Consider the following 19,371-nt stretch of genomic DNA (forward strand, 5'->3'; position numbering starts at 1 on the left):
CGTGACAATGGACTTTCTTAAACCCAGTGAGTTAATAAATGTGAAAATGACCTCATCTATCAATACATTGTGGAGTCAGCAAAACCATAAGGTAGGGACTGGCTGGTATAAAACAAGAGAGTATATTTCCTCTTAAATGATGCAAGGGGAATATGTATAGTAATCAAAAGAATCTATAATAAACTTGTGAAGAGATGATTCTGCTTTACATGTAAGTCTACTTAAACTGACTATGATGAAATGACTGAAAATTTTCTTCTAACACAATCCCATTCATTATAAGCTAAGCTGGTCTTGGTTTCTTACAAAGCTGGTATTTCCTTGGATTTATCTATTACACCCTCACTTTATAGCCATTTAGTTTATAACCTGGACCTGCCTGGCCTGTCTATAAAGCCTCTCTTCAGAAAGATCCCAGATACATTACACAGAAGCATCTTCTAGTAAAAATCTTCATTTCGTAACAGCATGTGAAGAACCAGCAACCGGCCCTCGAATTAAATACCTCTCATTCCACATTATTACAGAACCAGTGCAGTTTACTGACCATTCCTTCCTTATAGAAAACTCAGTAGCTATAAAAACATTTGTTCAGTTTTAAAACATTTTAATAGTTGTTCATTCTAAATATCCAAATACCATGTAACTTGGACATTTTTGGAATTACCAACTCAGAAGAGAAGCTGTGTTTAGATGAAGTGAAACTGGATCATACTTTGTATAGAGACTTGCCAGAAAATATGGAATTATTGGAAAAATTATACAAAACTTCTGTGCAGATATAAACCGCACTCCACAGTCCATTGTTTCTTGGGAGTTAGGCGCTTTGTTTTACCGTGGTCAGGAGTTTCAAAAGGCATTCCTTTTACTGCATGCAAAAATCATGCAGCTCAGAATATGTATATTTGTTAAGGTATAAGCAACAGGAACACTAAAGAAGGGACTCCTGAGAAAGACAATCTGAAGCAAGACTGCTAACACATACGTCGGCCACCTACCCCGGTTGTTCATTACACCAGTACTTGGATTCGCCTCACTCCAGGCAACTCCAATATTCATATTTGCTCCACCGCCTCACTCTGGGCAGCTGGCTGAGAGCAGGACCAGCTCCGTGGTGTCCCTTCAAGACCAGATGCCAATGGCCAGCTCCAGCACTAATGTTTTTATAAAAGTATTGTAGTGATATTTATACATGATAAGGGGGAAAAAGGCACCTGACATAATTTCAGGCCCATGGTAGGTGTTTAATAAATAGGAGTTAACCGCTTAACTTTACATGCTAACCACTTTACATTGCGCCCCACTGCGTTCTTTCAATTTAGTGCCATAGATGATCAGATTTAAAATTAAGTAAGGTTTTTAAATTGAGATGTAATTGACATATAACATTGTGTTAGTTTGGGGTATACAATGTAATTATATATATATATATTTACCACAATAAGTTTAGTTAACATCCATCACCAGACGTAGTCACAAATTATTTTCTTGTGATGAGAATATTTCATATATACTATCTTAGCAACTTGCAAACATATAATACAATATCGTTAACTACAGTCATCATACCATATGTTACACCTCCATTACTTATTTATCTTATATCTGGAAGTTTGTACTTTTTGACCACCTTTGCCTGTTTTACCCACCCCCTACCCCCTGTCTCTGGCAACCACTAATCTCTTTCCTGTGAGCTTGATTTTTTTATAAATTCCATGTAAAATGAGATCAGACAGTATTTTTCTTCCTCTGACTTATTTCACTTAGCATAAAGCCCTATAAGGTTCATCCATGTTGTTGCAAATGACAGGATTTTATTCTTTTTTATAGCTGATAATATTCCATTTTATATATATCGATACATATGTATGAATATATATGTATACATCATATTTTCTTCACCTACTCATCCACTGATGGGCACTTACATTGTTTCCATGCCTTAGCTATTGTAATAATGATGCACTGAATGTGGGGCTGCATTTATCTTTCTGAGACAAGGACCTAATTCCTTTCAGATAAATACTCAGAAGTGGAATTACTGGATCATATGGTAGTTTTTAATTTTTGAGAAAACTTCATGCTATTTTTCATAGTGGCTACACCAATCTACTTCCCCACCAGCAGTGCGTAAGAGTTCCCTTTTCTCCACATTCTCCTTAACACTTGTTACTTCTTGTCTTTTAATAATAGCCATTCTAACAGGTATGGGTGGTATCTAGTGGTTTTCCTTGATCTCTGCATTTTCCTGATGACTAGTGATGTTGAGCAACTTTTCATGCCCCTGTTGGCCATCTGTTTGTCTTCTTTGGAAAAAATGTCTGTTCAGACTGCCCATTTTAAAATCAGATTGCTTATATTTTTTGAATATTAATTCCCAATCAGATAAATGATTTGCAAACAATTTCTCCCATTTTGTGGGGTTTTTTTCCTTTCCTTTCCTTTTTTTTTTTTTTTTTTTGATGATGTCCTTTGCTTTCTTTTTGTTTGATATAGTCCCATTTGTATTTTGTTTTTGCCTTTGCTTTTGGTGTCAAATCCAAAAACTCATCCCAGACCAATGTCAAGGAGCTTACCCCTGTTTTCTTCTAGGGGATTATGGTTCCATGTCTCACTGTCAAATCTTTAATCCATTTGCATTTGGGGTAAGATAATGGTCCAATTTCATTCTTTTGCAGGTGACTGTCCAGTTCTCTCAGCACCATTTATTTAAGAGAATGTCCTTTTCCCATTGTATATGCTTGGATCCTTTTTTGTAAATTAACTGACCACACAAGTGTGGGTTTATTTCTGGGCTCTCTATTCTGTTCCACTGATCTTTGTGTCTGTTTTTATGCCAGTACCATACTGTTTTGCTCACAATAGCTTTGTAGTATAGCTTGAAATTTGTAAGTGAGATGCCTCCAGATTTGTTCTTTCTCAAGATTGCTTGGCTATGCAGGGTCTTTCATGGTAGCATCCACGTTTTAAGATTGTTTTATTTCTGTGAAAAATGACACTGGAATTTTAATAGGCAATGCATTAACTCTGTAGACTGCTTTGGGTAGTATGGACATTTTAACAATGCTACTGTTTCCAATTCATGAACATGGAATTTCTTTCCATTTACTTGTATCTTTTTCAATTTCTTTCATTAATGTCTTACAGTTTTCAGTGTACAGGTCTTTCACCTCCTTGATTAAATTTATTTCTAGGTATTTTATTCTTTTGAAATAATTGTAAATGGAATTATTTTTCTTAATTCATAAGTTTATAGGTTATGAACCTGCCACAATTACAATAGATTATCCTGAATTTAACTGCATTTTACCTTTATCAAGAGGGATTTATGCTTTCAGATGTTTTCTTGTTACTAATTAGCAACTCTTTTGTTTCAGCTTAAAGAAGTCCCTTTAACATTTCTTATAAAGCCAGTCTAGTGGTGCTGAACCCCTTCAGCTTTTCCTTGTCTGGAGAACTCTTTATTTTTCCTTCAATTCTGAAGAAAAGATTTGCCAGGTAGAGTATTTGTGGTTCGGAGTTTTTTTCTTTCAGCACTTTGAATAATTCATGCCACCCTTCTGGCTGGTAAAATTTCTCCTGAAAAATCTGCCAAGTCTTATGGGGGGGGGGGAGGCTCTCTTGTACATAATGAGTTGTTTTTCTCTAATTGCTTTTAAGATTCTCTCTTTGTCTTTAACGTCTGACAATTTAAGTATAATGTGTCTTGGTGTAGGTTTTTGGGGCTCATCTTATTTGGAACTCTAGGTTTCTTGAATCTGGATGTCTGTGTCCTTCCCCAAGTTACAGACATTTTCAATCATTATTTCTTTCAATATGTTTTCTGCCCCTTTCTCTCTCTCTTCTATTTCTGGGACCCTTGCAATACAAATATCAGTCCACTTGATGTTGTGCCATAATGGTCTTTAAGCTATCTTGACCTTTTTCTCATTCTTCTCTTTTTTTGCTCCTCTCATTGGATGAAATCCGCTGCCGATGTACTCAAGTTCCGGATCCTTCCACTTTCATCCAGACTTCAGTTGAATCTCTCTATTGAATTTTTCAGCTCTGTTATATTTTTTCAAGTTGGTGATTTTAGTTTGGTACTTTCTTACATTTTATATTTCCCTGTTGAAATTTTTACTTTGCTCATGAATTCTTCTCCTGACCTCAGAAAGCATCTTTATGACCATTATTTTGAACTCTTTATCAGGTAAATCACTTATCTCCATTTTATTAAAGTCTTTTTCTGAGGTTTTATGCTGTTCTATTGTTTGGAACATATTCCTGTGTGTCTTCGTTTTCCTTGCCTTTCTGTGCTGGTTTCTATGGACTAGACAGAACAGCCACCTCTCCCAGTTTTGAAGAGGCATCTGTATAAAAGATAAATCTTACCACTCAACCCTACTCTTGTTCTTGGTTGTTTTTCAATCTTTTGTGAAACTGCTTAGTGTGTTCTTAAAGGTCCCCATTAGTTGAAGGTGGGCCAAGACCTGTCAGTGTCCCGAAGACGCAGAGCTCAGTCAACACTTGGATGCCAGATGATTTTAAGCTGGATCTTCAATAGCAGCTTTTGTTTGTTGCAGTCCTATGGAACCCATGAGTTTAATTAAGCCCTCTTAGCCATCAGAACCATGCAATCAAGGGGTATCTTCCGGGTAAAGACTGAAAAAAAACATGGCACAGATGTGTGTACAAGTTCCTTTCCACAAGATACCTCCACCTTGAAGCAAAACAAAGGGAGAGTGCCAAGATGGCACCTATCAAGTTCTTGGTTTCCGAAGAGTATTGCAGTATCAAATTGGAAGCCTGCCCCTCAGTCCATAGCTATTAAAATGAACAAATAGGCCTCTTTCATGAAAAGATTGGGTGTGTTTCAGTTTGCTGCCTCTGCTCTGGACCCTTGGGAATTTGCCACAGTGAGTCTGTACAAGCCCTTTAAGAACTGTCTCCTAGTTTGCTCTAGCCTTCTAGGTCTTGTGGATGCAAGCCCTGCTGGCTTTCAAAGCTAAATGTTTGGGAGCCCATCTCTAACATGAAAGTCTTAGAAATTGGGGTGCCAGATGTGGGGGTCCAAACCCATCACTCACTCCTTAAGGAGAAGCTGGGAGTTGTGAGATCCCTCCCTATCGTGTGTCTGGGGTTTATTGCAAGATTGTGTCTCAGCCTCTCTCCTTCCTACTTTGATGTGGATTTTTTCTCATTTTCCCAAAAAGTAAGAGTCACTCAGCTAGTTCCTGGATTTCTTTCAGAGTGAATTGTTCTGTCTGTAGCTGTAGATTTGGTATCTGTGAAAGGAGGTAAGTTCAGGAGTTTCCTATGTCACCATCTTCACTGAAGTTTCTGAGATGCCCAAGTTCATTTCCTCCCACCTAATTATACATCATACTTCAGCAAACAGTTGTCCTCATTCAAAAAGAGGAGGAGGTAGTGACCACTGCAGCAGAAGAGTAGGAGGTAACAACCTTCTCTGTGAGGTTAGGGGAAGCAAAAGGGGCAGCTGGCCTCAGTCTTGAATCATGAAATTCAACACATTTTTTAAAGCATTTTTATTTTTTTTAATGATTTTATTTATTTATTCGACAGAGATAGAGACAGCCAGCGAGAGAGGGAACACAAGCAGGGGGAGTGGGAGAGGAAGAAGCAGGCTCCTAACAGAGGAGCCTGATGTGGGGCTCGATCCCATAACATAGGGATCACGCCCTGAGCCGAAGGCAGACGCTCAACCCCTGTGCCACCCAGGCGCCCCTAAAGCGTTTTTAAATTATATTAACATGAATCATCAGCTTTGACAGTTTTAAATCTTCACTCAGTCTTCACTATTTATTTTAAATATCACCTATGGGGGAAAAAAAGTAATACAATCTAGGCAAGCTTTGTTTTCTAATTTATACCTAATATTATTTTTCAACTTTAATATGAGTTTTACTCTTAGAATATGTATAGTCAAGGATTAAAACCTGATGCCACTATAGACACAGAGATGGTTCAGAATTTTACATAATTAAAAATGAAAAACTCCATGCCAATTCTTACCATCAGCAAAAATGTTAAAAAGATAATTTTAAGCCTGAAAAGATTAATTTTATTTTGTAGATTAAATTTAATGAATTTAGCTTAGGTTTCTTGTGGAAAACACTTCTGGAGACTAAAAAGGAGCTAAATGACACTTTGATACTTTATTGTAAATGTATGTATATGTTTCTATTGATGATTAATGAAAATGCTCGTTTTTAAGTATCAGTAGTTGTTTTTCACTCACGCTTTGTTTTCAATACATCCGTTTTCTCTATTCTCTGCTTATTTGAAAACTCCAAGGTCTTTGACTCTGTGACTGAATTCTTAGCATCAATGAAGAGTGGTTGCCATGAGAATGACAACTAGATGATAGTAAAAGCCTCATGATACAAAGTCTACACAATTATACTACCAAGGCTCACCATTTTTTCACCAGTAGTTTTCAACATTTACTCTCCCATTTTTTTCTTGTGAAAGCAATTTAAAACTGCGACATATAGCCTAATTTCAGTAAAACTGAATCTTGTAATAAAATCTTGTAGTATGGTACTTTCAAGCTTTAAATGAAATAATTTCCACTCTCCGCTCAGTTCTTCACCTTGTACATCTTAAGAGGAAAGATCCAGTTTATACAACCCAGGCCTACAATGCAGTTAGGCCAGCTGATTATTTGGCAGGTGATCACCAAAATTCATGCTTCTCCTTGCATGGTATAGATTTGTCACACAAAAGTAGCTCTTAGACAACCATTTAATTCCCTAGCCCACCTGCTTCTCCAAACATGAGAGCATCTTTCTAGGTGGGATGTAGATTATATAGAAGCCAGGGGTCGGAACAAGCACAGATGGAAGGAGACTGAGTCCTCTACTCATTGTGTAAAGGGAAGCTGCCGTTGACTAAGAATATTGCACTGGAATCATTACTACAGCAAGAAGAAATTGCAATTGCATGAAAGCCTTAAATGTGTGGGCTTCTTTTTAATTCAAATAAGATTTCAAAAACATATATTTAATGTATTTATGTTTACTTTGCTTATATAGCTTTCAGACTCTTTGTGGGTTAAAAATAGTGATATTTTAATTATGTTTTCTGTTCTGATAGGAAGGCCTACAGCTGAGGAGTGGCAGCAGAATACTTCACCCATGGCTGGCTAGTAAGGCTAGATGAATGGAGCTCACATAAGTCAATTTGCTTGTTTTTCTCATGAATCATGGAAGATTTCCTTTTGAGATTTCTTTATTTTTTTCTAAATTTAAGAGCAATATATAAGGTTTAAAAAAAAGGAATACGGTAACAACAGCAAAGGGCAATACCTGGGTTTGGAGATGAAAAGTGGACTGAAGGCAGTCTGGTGCCTTCCTCGATCAATAAAGATACATAAGAAAGGACAGGCCACCATTGGAAGGACCAAAAACTGTGGAATGGAGACCCATGGAAAATCATGACGTTCTTTAACAGTATAACAATCTTTGTATCTGATAAAATCATTATTTCTTCCTTTATTCAATGAAATATTAATTTTCTATTGCTTATAAGGCCCTTACCTGGAGAGTTATCCACTCAGGAAAGAAAACTTAGAACAAGCAGGACGGTGTTTTGAAAGACAGTAAAGTCTCTGATGAAGGGGGCTCTATCCCCGTTCACAAGCATTCGCGGCGGCAGGCCCTTCTGGTATTCATATGTTCTTACCAGAGTTGTAGGAAAGAGGGAAGCAGCTAAATATTCCACAGCTACACACCAATTTCTTCCAAAATCTGCTTCTGGCTTAGAATAATACTCCAACCTAAGAGACGAGTGAAAACAGGTACAGTTGTAATTAGTCTACTCAGCCTCATCATTTTCTTTCTTTTGTTTTTGATATTTTGGTTTCAAGATTTTATTGAAATTCTAGTTAGTTAACATATAAGGTAATATTGGTTTCAGGAGTAGAATTTAGTGACTCATCACTTACATATAACACCCAGTGCTCATCACAACAACTGAGGAACAATGGCTTAAATAAACTGCAATGTCTTAAATAAACTGCAGGCCCTAAGAACAATGGCTTAAATAAACCACAAAGCCTTAGCAACAATGGTTTAAATAAACACTAGGAAAGAGGTGAGTGCACCTACCTGTTCGAGGCTCAGAGGTGTATAAGCAAAGTCGGATCAAATGGAAGCCTTTCAAACGATTTAATGGTGTTATTGAACAATTCATTTAATAAGTCAGTTAAGATACAGTCAAGTAAAAAAAATAAAAATATGTCTTAGAAGGCTCATTGTAATTTAAAGTACAGAAAAATGTGCACCAACCAATCTTAGGATCCAAGACCACAGAGTTTTAAGTATATGTAGGCTATACAGAGTTCAGTATTGGGTCATGTAAATAAAAGCCCTAATATATGATTTTACCTAAAAAAGTAACAAATGAGATTTGAAGGAAGTGCCCCAGTATGTAGTAGATGGCAAACATGGCCCCAATTTTTCTAAACTCTTTATATCTCTGTTTTTTTTTTTTTTCTCCAGCGTCCCTTCCTTGTTACATTGGAAGGAAGTGGGAAGGAGAGAGGCATAACTTTCTGATGGTGGCTCAGCCATATGATTTCATTTGGCCAATAGGATATTAGCCAACTTGACACAGCGTGAGCCTAAAGTATGTTTTCACAATTTGATTTCTCTCTCTTGCCTCTCTGCCGTCACGATGGCAAACCCTCAAGCTTGCCTGCTGAAGAAGAATGGGAAGACTAGTGGGGCAGAGCTGAGCTTCACTCATCCTGTGGTGCCAGTCAAAACCAGCTAAGACGAGTGAGCCCAGGAAAGAGCAGCAGACCTGCCCAGCTGACTCTTAGACATGTGAGGAATAAACACTGCTGTAGACATTGACATTTAGTAGTTATCCACTGGGCTACATTCTCATGAAAAAAAGTGGAATGAAATACGGGGCAACACACTTAATAAATTGCAGACTTCTCAACAGCAAAAGTGAAGCTAAAAATTAATGGAGATATGCCTTCAAAAATCTTAAGTATTACCAGCCTAGATGTCTGTAATCACTCAAAGCCTCAGTCAAAAATCGTGATAGAATAATGATATTTTAAGAATGCAAATTACCTACAATTCTTTTCTTATACAATTGTTCTGAACGGACTAGCATGTAAGTCTTAACAAACAAAGTAATCCAGGAAATAAAAAGATACGGGATCCTGGAAATGGTAATTCAACACAAAGAAGAGACAAAGGAAATCTAGTACAAAGATACTAGAGACCTAAGAAGCATACCTGACCACCTAGGCAGAGCAGAGCAAGTCAACAGCTCTGAAAGAAACCTCTTCAAGAAGAAGGGATTGATATAATTCTGGATGCTTTTAAACATGTTGAGAAAAAACTTCCTTGGCTTGCCAAATGGAAGTGATTAGTGATGTGTACAATAGAAAGTAAACAAAAATGCACAAAAAATTATCAATAAGGGGAATAAGATAACAAGGAAAAATAATTATAATCAGTTTAATACATGTGATATGAATAGTAATTAATAGTTAAAATAATGTAGCCACTGAACATTGACCCAATCCAAATTACTAAGCAATTATGCAGAGAAAGTGAGAAGCAGGAAGAATTTTTGTGGAGTGGAGGTGAGGGGAACTAAGTGGTAGTTTTCTATGGTCGTGATAAAAAGGATAAAACTTAAATCTGCAAATCGGGACATGGTATAGGATTTTTTATTTTTAGAAATATAGTACCAAATATCAAAGTAACCGTGGTTATAGTGGTATTCTCCCTGGATACAGCTGTTTCATTTATTTATGAATTTTTGGTGGAAGCGATGGCAAAACCTCATAGAACCATTTGACTCTTTAAAACATTGACATATAAGAAGTGGATAATCTACAAACTAAAAATAATCCAAAACAAAAAATAAGAAAGCACACCTGAATTCAACATATAAATTAAAGAAACAGGAAGGAAGGAGGGATGAGGGGGAGGGAGGGAGAGAGAGAAGGAAGGGAGGAAGGGAGGAAGGAAGGAATCTCTGAAGAATTCCGAAGACTCTAAGGCCCGTCCATCCACTACTCTAACTCCCGGGACAAGGGGCCCTGATCACCCTCACTTGCCTGCTAACCTACCTGAGAGGGTGGGAGAAGAGTTATGAATGCTATTTTGTTCAGTTAGGTGATTGCCTGTATGGCTCATCTCTCCCCAGAATTGAAAGATTCTCATCAAGGAAGTGAATATCATATTTTATTCCTGCTTCATTATATATTGAAAAGGTGGAAGCATTTTTTTTATCGTTTAATAGTTTTAAATATCTTTTTAGAAGGGAGGAAGAACCTTGGTACTTATTGACCTCACAAAACTAGTTTGTAGGTCACGTATGCTTACAGGTAAGAAGAGGAGCTATGGAGTCAGGAGAAATTTAAAGACTAGCCCTGCCCTTCACTGACCATAAGATTTTAAGCAAGTTACTAAACAGCTCAACCACATACTCAGGATCTAGAAAAAGGAGGTGTTTTGAAGTGAGGTATTACGTGAGGATACTTCGTGAAATTTCTTTTACTTGTTGTGCTTGAGAAACAGTAGCTATTTTAAAAAATCATGGGAGAGAGTCATTTGTTGATACCTAAATAGGTCAAGTAAAAAGGATCAAATTTCAGAGAATAAAAAGAGTTAGTAAAAAACAATTTTTTTGGTTATAATTAGTGAGGAAAGTACTTCTAATACTATCAGGAAAAAAAAACTTTTAGGTCATACACTTGTGATCAAAATAATCAGGAAAATATTTAAGATTATTCACTGAAAACTTCATATGTTCTGTGATTTTGGAGTTTTTAAATAAACTTGGCCTGTTAAAAAATATGACATTTCTTTCAAAAGCGGTTCCATTACATAAATAGGAATAAATACAATAAGATTAAAAGTCTAAGTCCACAGGAGACAGGAAATGTACCTACAAGAAAAATACTTCTTCAATCTCCTTGAATTTACCTAAAGTATTCTTATATTTCTTAGGGACAAAGTTGCATTCTCTAGTGATTTATCTTTGTATATGAACCTGGAACATCTGTAAATGAAAAAAGTAATCTAGAGCGATGACTTGCTATCAGTCAAATCTTGAGGCTGGCAATCCCAGGCTGAAATCCTTGTCTGCTAATCTCATTCCTATTTCCTGTCATCAGAATAGAAAGAGCGGTTGAGTTACAACTGCAGCCCCAAATCCTATCACTGATGCTGCCCCAGGAGAAAACTCCGTTGCCCAACTTGATACCTAGTTTTTGAAGCCATACCGACAGGTAAAGGAGGAAATGTGCTTCGAATCTGCTACTTCGGTGATTTATTTACCTAACTGAATGATGGAGTCGTGGGAGAGACAACCAGTGAAATAAGAGGCACACATTCCTGCCTGGAGTTACCAGTCCACTTATACAATACCAAGGACGCTGATTTTGGTTCCTATTTTTTACCATACCCAGATTTCTACCCTGTATCCCACTCCAAGTAGTTGGCTTCACCCTCAGATAGTGTCCATGGTGGCTGATTTTATGCATCAAATTGACTGGGCCTCAGGGTGCCCAAATATTTAGTTAAACATTATTTTGGGTGTTTCTGTGAAGTTTTTTGTTTTGTTTTGTTTTGTTTTCGGAAATCTCAGTTTCCAAATCAGTTGGCTGAGTAAAACATATTGCCCTCCATAATGTGGATGGGCCTCATCCAATCTGTTGAAGGTGTGAACAGAACAAAAGGCTGAGAGAGTAAGAGTAAATTACTCTAAAGTAAGAGAGAATTTTCCTGGCTGATGGCCTTCATACTAGAAGGTAGGCTCTTTCCAGTTCTACCTATATCTATCTATCTACCTATCATCTATCTTCTATTAGGGCTGTTTCTCTGGAGAACCCTAATACAGTATCATTCACAACTAAGCACAAATCACTTCTACACCCTCACATGTAGGTGTATGATAACCTCTAGATGGACACGTAGAATGGCTCGATAATCTAAGCTAGCCTCTGTGCTAATCCTGATGCTAGTTGATCTTTTTCCCTAAATATGTCCCTACCATATAATGTGCCCATGGTCAAAATAATGAAGAAAATGTCTTTTCTTTTCTTAATGTAGAGAAATTGGTATGTTTTGTTTGTTGGTTGGCTAGCTGTTTCATTAGTTATCAGTTGGTTAGCACAAGATGTTTTTTTTCCTCAAAATTTTGTTCCTTCTTCATAAAACACAATCTAATCATTCCAAAATAGTACACTTCATCATTAAAATACACAGTGACTCATATCATGTAATAGAAAGACTGACCACCACTTTAGAAAAGGAATAAAAAAGCTTAAGTAAGGCCAAAAGTCTTTTACCATATTCAATAGAAATGATTTGGGATCCATTCTTACCTATCTTCAAATATCCTGCTAGCATAGTCCAAGCTTGAGACATGTGCAGCCCACAAGTACTTCAACAGGTTTTCAAAGCTACTAGAAGGATCCTGTAAATGCTGTAGCAGAGGAGAAATTTATTCATATTTGAGAAAATATAACAATTCCTCTCCTTACAACTTCATTTAATCCCATATATAATTTAGAAATATTCTACATGAGAGGAGAATTTTGTTTCTAAGAACTGTGTAAGCTCTCAGTGACTAACACTCTGTAAAAGAGTATAATATCTATTATAATTAATAATATTGAATGCATCCATAAGAAATAAGCTGCAACAATTTTCCCAAGAGTCAGTATTTTATACTGGCCAGGAGAATTTTGGTTTTGGTTTGTCATTTGCTTTTCTACTATCTTAGTAGAAATTACAACAAAAGTTTAAGATTAAGAAAAGGAGGAAATTTTTATTAGAATATTTAATTCAATCATATCTAAAGTAGTGAACTAATAATCTATAGGACTAGTAAATCTATCTTTTCATTGTGGACCTTAGCCCACATCCATGTTTAGCCAATGTTTTCATTTTGCTCATTGAATATTTGGTTTTGATTGCCACGTAATTGTTTATTTCTACCTATATATGACCATTTATTAATTCAGTTGAAATAAATTAATTGTTCTAAAAACCAATTACATAATTATATTTCTCCCAAGAGTTAACCTTTGGTTGCCATGCAAGTTCAATTACCCAGAATATTCTTCTCATTTAGTAAGATATCTTTTGCGCTCTCACATTGTGTATAATTTATTTGAAATGAGTGGATAGACCTTGTGTTAATGCCATACTGGTTCAGAGTATTAATGGCACATAATGCCCAGCTACACTGTAATAATATAATTTGCATAACAGTCTACATTGTTACACTTAGGAAAATATTATACGATGCACACAAAAACCTAGACAAAAAGCATTATACAAAAAAAGAAATAAATTATAGGAAAATAAATTATGAAACTTATGAAAGCAACCTGGTAAAAGGTATTCCACTTGCTCATTGTCTCAGGAAAGGATGACAGACAACTAGAAACATTAAGACAAAACTTTCTCTGATCTTTGGGTGGTGGCAAAAGCATGACTTGGTCTGATGATATCCCCATTACACCAGAATCAACCGCAGCAAGGAAAGGCAATGCAGATAGAAAGTAATTCATATCTGTAACAGCAAAATACTTATTATTATCACAAGCACTAAGAAATGTGATAGAGAGTATTTTTAAGTAATCTGTACACGAGTAAGCAAAAATCACAGATCCAGAAACCTAAAGGTCACTAGCAAAAAAAAAAAAAAAAAAAAAAATTGCAAATCTCCCTAGGAGTTTGGGAAATATCTCTAAGAAACTGTGTGTAAATTAATTTTGTTACCAAAACACAAAATAAGTTTAAGGAATTAGAAAATACCTTCTGATTATTTTAGTATTAAATATCTGACTGAAGCCTTCGATTACAGATTGATAAAATGATTTGTGGTACACTACTCTGACGTGTTTATGGTTTAAAAGTCAAACACATTTGATCTGAGCAAAATGAGAAAAAGCCCTATTTGCTTGTTCCCTCATTTCTCATCCTTCCTCATTCTGGAGACTGCCCCTCATTCGTGGCACCTCCCACCTGACTGCCAGTGCTGGGCTTTCAGAGGCCACAGTCCTTTGCAGTTCCTTGTTTCAGTCCTTCAGTGAAAAGCTGAATATGTCCTAGGGAATTGTTATTGACATTATGGCTTTTAAATTCTAGAATGTGGCATAAAGCCCACAAGGTACATGATGAAATAGACTCCTTCTTACAAAGGAGTAGTATTGTTTTGTCTCTGTCCCTAAGATTTTAGGTTGAATACTTTCCTTGGGGATGGTTATTACCTATTTTGCCATTTAAGTGAACCTACCAGCCCACCAACTGTCCACAGAGATACACAAAGGATCTCCAGATTCATAGCCACAGCCTTTTCTTTGTCTGGGATCAGCTAATCGTCCTAGAAGAGAGAGTGTGCAGGGATTATTTATTATATACTAACATTAATTCTTGAATATCAATAAATATTTTGCTTTAATTTGGTCTCTTCTTTTATTGATCTCCAATAACTCCCTCTCACTCAATCTCCCCCTTCCTTTTCTTGTCACTTTCTTAAATACACACACACACCCTACACTCAATCACATGCTGCTAAGCCATCCTGTTTCCAGGTCCTGTCCTTTGGCTTAATTTCCAATATTACCAGATTAGAATAGAATTTTTCAGGTGGACCTGAATATTGGTATTTTTTTTAACTAGGCAGTTATTTTCAATATGCAGCCAAGATTGAGAAACACTGCTTAGGCTCATTCTTTTATTTCCTAGTAGATTTCATTTCTATTTCCCCAGTAAAATTTCACCCACATTTCAAATCTCAGTATAAATTCATTTTTTCCTGATTACTTGAGCTGACTCCACTCTGCCCTTTGTTTTTGTTTTGCACTTTTAACTTTTATCCAAGAGTTGCTGTGTATTGTTTTCTATTCAATTTCTGCTATCTTTCCCATTGCACTTTTGTTGTAAATTCTTTGATGGCAGGGAAACTATCTGAAAGTACTTATTCACACCCCATCTCCCCACTGCTCTTAGCAAATGCTAGACACTTAACAGCTCATCAAAGGATGAGTTTAGTCAGGCTTGATCCTGATGTGTGAGTGCAATGCAAGAGTAAGAAGGGCATTAATCTACCAGCTCTTTCAGACTCCACTCTCCCCTGAAGTTGGCATGCCTCCCATTGTAGACTTTATGTTAGTGATTTCTCTTGCACCGGGGTTGTTTTGACCCCAAGGAATGCCAGATAATTAGGAGTCGGTTTGGGTCTCAGGACATTCCCTGACAAAGATGCATGACTGGTCAACCTCCGTAGCTCCGGAATATGACCACTGCTCACACTTAATACCAACCATAATCTTCTCTCTGTATTTTTTCCATTGGAATTGAATAAATTTCCTTATTGTGGTATTATCAGCGTGGAGTAGGCAGGAGGCACCACTCTCCTTCATAAGCTTCTTCTGTCAGCCAGAACGAAAATATCTTTTTAATTTATAAATCCTTGGCCCATAACGTATCTCCTAACTAAACACTAGAATGTATTTTCCAGAGGAATTGATCATTTGCAAAGCAACATCCTCATGAACAAGATGGCCCTCCATGCCTATCAACCTTATCTCCATGTATATTAATCACAATTGGGGCAATCAAAACATTCAAGTTAATTTAACATCATCACCTTCTGTTTTTCATGTCTATCCTTTTGACTGCTTTGTTCATCTAAGTGCTTAGAATGGCATCTAGCACCTAGCAGGAGTTCAATAAATACTTGTAGTATGTTCGATAGGTTTCAATAGATTTAATATGAAGTCTTTTTGTGTTTGGCAACTACACCTTGTGCCCCATTGTGGTTTCTAGTCAAAACAGAAGCACATAAAAGAAGGATTTATGGAGGAGGAGAAGTAGAGAAATATGGTTACGAGGGGGAAAGAGGAAAAAGAAAAGGATCAATTTTCAAAAACATGATATGGTATACACAGAGTCTTATTTCCCAGTTACTGCATGGTCATACTGGTAGATCATCAGGATGAAAACAAGAGTTGTTCTTACCTGTTCTGTATTGCCAGCCATGCTGGAGAGGTAATCCCCATAAAATATTTTGATCATTGTTTGCTACGATGTTTTCAAAATAACTCGCTGTCTTGTTCACCAGGATTTTGTACATCCCCATTCTCTCATTGTACACCCAGGGATCAATAATGTACTTTCCATTCTCTACCCTGTAGTCACTGAACTGACCCGCGCTCATCTTCCACAGCGGGGGATACGGATCTGGGACATCAGATGTTCCTGCTAAAGAAGCAGAGAAGCAAGCAACTAGTACGCAGGTCCAAGGAGGGAGGAGAGCCATTGCGCCAAAGCTGTTGACTGAGGCTGCGGCAAGGCTTTTATTGGGAAATGGAGGAAGAAGTCACGGTATTTGCTTATATCCCAGCATGTCAACATTTTTTGTTCTTTTCCCTGAAGATGATAGGGTGAAGGTGGGAAGGCCTTACCAATGAAAATAGGATGCCTCTCTTACTAAATAACATCATCAATGTAGTTTGTTATTCACATGATAGTCCACAAATCAGTTGAATATTTTATTGTTGAATGAATAAATATTCTAAACACTTTCAGAAAACTGCTATTAAGTTTACATTGTGTTTGTATGCCTATTAAATGAAATACACCCCTATACATATATCTTGACCTTATTCATCTAGAAATGTAAAGATATTGGAAGTTACCTACGTCTGCAGAAAAGAGTTTACATAGCAAGCCTGAGAATGTTATTGTTACAAAAACCGGCTTGCAAGGTTGGCCCTTGGTTGGCATCTGTCTACTTGGCTCTCAAAGTTCCCAGTCAACAGTTAAATGACAAGTGAGTCACTGTACCTAGACTGTGCAAACAATATAGTTTATGCCCAACACCTGCTTTCCTTGTACAGTCTGGAACTTTCATACATGACCAGTCCCAATAAACAGCTTGGGCACTGCCTCTTTAGTGGGAATCTCTGGGCAGAAACATAACACACATATTCCTGTCCTTCTGTTACTGGGGGAAAGTGTGCTCTGTGTGACTTCTCACTGGAGGGAAAGAGCATGTGCAAATACACATGCATTCCTCCAGATTCTGCCTGTGTCTTTTCCCCTTTTGTTCAGCTGTGTATTCGCACTACATCAGCGTAAAGAATCTTAGCCATGAGTACAGTTATATGCTGAATCTTATGAGTCTTCTAGAGCATGTTTAAACATAGGTCCCTGAATAAAAACTTCAGATACCCATTAGTTATCTCTCACCAAAGGCTAAGGAAAAATGTTTTAAACATTTATTTAGTATGTTTAGTGAATGTAATAACTTCTAGCACTCATACTGAATCACGTATCTCTAGATCCTAGAGGAAAAGACAGTCTAACAGGTTTTAATTTCAGGTGTATAAGTTTCAACAATATAAAAAAGAAATTCCCTGTGATTATAATTTCATTATAAAGGAATGGACTGCTTTAAAGGGCTGAGTTTTCTTCATGCAGAGGCTATTGAACTAGTGTTTGGGGGTGGGGCGGGTAACGTAAAGGAAATTGATATATTAGCTAACATATAAAATAGTTGAATTTTGCAACTCCTTCTGTGTCAGAATCTAAAAAATAGGTTAGCCTGGCCTATAATATTATAGATAAGACTACTGTCAACAGAAACCTTCCAGGGTTTCCTAACCTACATTGTGATTACAAAATATATCACCAATGATATTGGGGTACTCCCTTATCATTGAAAAAAAAAGCTTGAATGTGTTGCATAAATAATATGGAGGTTGATGTACCAGGATTTATAATAATATGTCAATATATACTGAAAAAAACAAAGAATGTTCCATTTAGAAGTTTCTGTTGTAAGGAAGAAGCTTGAAGTGTGCTTATGTATCCAATAGACCAAGCCAGTCTATTGGCAAAAACTCCTAGTTAATTCCCAGTTTTCTTTCATCGATAGACTGTTAGCTGGGAACATGGGTATCCAGAATAAAGACCGCAATTCCACTATCCTTTGCATAAACAACCACATTACTAGGTTCCAGCCACTGGGACATGAATGGAAATAGTGCCCATGTATCCTTTAAAAAAAGGGAAAGGCCACTTTTTCATCCCTTCCTCCATGTTGTGGCTTGGATTGTAGATGTGATGGCTACAATTCCATCTCGATGCTTATGGACAATGATACCATTACAATGCAAAGCTGGAGATTGCATGAATCCCAGAAGATTGTGCAACCACGAAATATAACTGAGTCCCTACATCTGGATTTGACCTAAGACAGAAACGACTTCCTATCTTATTTCTACCACAGTTATTTGGGTTTCACCCACACATAGTGAAAGTAATGTCTTCATGAACAAGCAGCACGCAAGTCTGATTATCAGCACCACTAGAAACCCCTGTTTCCCAGCAGGTCAAAAGTGAGGCTTACTTCTGGCATGGTCCACACTGAATATCCCTTAGCAGGATATGACCGCTTTACTCCTGTCATTTTATTTATCCAATGGTCTTCTGATCACTGATTATTCAACTTTCTAAATATATTAATATAAAGGGGAAGTGGTGAAAATTACTGTTTTATTCTGGATCAAGAATACAAGCATTTTGGATATCAAGAAAATATATTCCATCTTTATAAGAAAGTTAACATATGGATGTATACTATAAGACATTTTTCTAGAACCAAATGTCAACATCATACTTAATGGAAGATACCTGAGGAGTATTTCCTTTAAAGCCAACTATAGGATAAAAATAACCACTATAATTATAATCATCTAACATTTCTTTGCAGATATCATACAATTAAGTTAGCATAGATAAAGAAATTAGAGGTATAAAATTGTTAGGAAGAGACATTATTTTTGCAGATAATATGATACTATTTGGAAAATAGAGAGTACACTAAAGGGGTAGATTCAAAGAAAAAGAGAATTTCACAAATTGGCCATGTACCAAATTAGTATATATATCAGTAGTTTTAATATAAAAACACTTAGAAGTACAAAGGAATAAATATATTGGAGGGATGGTCCCATTTAAAACGTCAACAAAGGAACTGAAATATCTAGGAATAAATTTAAATGTGTTAGATAAATATGGGAAAAAATCTTTAGACACATTCATGAGAGACACAAAATAGAACTGAACAAGTTTAAGTCACGCCATATCCTTAAATGAAAAAACTCAACATTATCAAGATGTTAATTTATAAATTCAACACAATCACAAGGAGAAATATAAACAGAATTTTTAGAAGTAGTACAGCTAAGTGTAAAGTCTCTTTAAAAAAGTTGAGAAAATAGGAAAACTCTAAACCTAATGGCTAATAAGAATGAGAGGCAACTTCCCCTAACTGATATTAAAACCTTAATGATTAAAGTACAATCCAAGA

General features: G+C 36.5%; 1 protein-coding gene and 1 pseudogene across 1 annotated transcript; both read right to left on the reverse strand.

Moving 5' to 3' along the window:
- Window positions 1-607: 607 nt before the first annotated feature.
- LOC113259348 (ORM1-like protein 1) lies at window positions 608-1,059 on the reverse strand (annotated as a pseudogene).
- A 6,498-nt stretch (window positions 1,060-7,557) lies between these two features.
- On the reverse strand, window positions 7,558-16,314 carry LOC113259669 (protein LEG1 homolog). The gene is made up of 5 exons (XM_026505219.1): window positions 16,014-16,314; window positions 14,287-14,373; window positions 13,376-13,560; window positions 12,365-12,465; window positions 7,558-7,780 (listed from the first exon to the last, which is right to left on the reverse strand). Exons 1-5 carry the CDS (start codon window positions 16,312-16,314, stop codon window positions 7,558-7,560), a joined length of 897 nt encoding a protein of 298 aa, XP_026361004.1.
- Window positions 16,315-19,371: the final 3,057 nt, after the last annotated feature.

The sequence above is a fragment of the Ursus arctos genome, unplaced genomic scaffold (genome assembly GCF_023065955.2).
Source record: "Ursus arctos isolate Adak ecotype North America unplaced genomic scaffold, UrsArc2.0 scaffold_13, whole genome shotgun sequence".
Lineage (NCBI taxonomy): Eukaryota > Metazoa > Chordata > Mammalia > Carnivora > Ursidae > Ursus > Ursus arctos.

Bases quoted from the DNA above. Each gene is read 5' to 3' on its own strand.
- LOC113259669 (XM_026505219.1), bottom strand. From the start codon at position 16,314: ATGGCTCTCCTCCCTCCTTGGACCTGCGTACTAGTTGCTTGCTTCTCT. The intron at 14,374-16,013 runs GTAAGAACAACT...TCTCTCTTCTAG, and splicing joins TGGCTGGCAATACAGAACAG to GACGATTAGCTGATCCCAGA. The intron at 13,561-14,286 runs GTAGGTTCACTT...TTGCTGTTACAG, and splicing joins TGTGGACAGTTGGTGGGCTG to ATATGAATTACTTTCTATCT.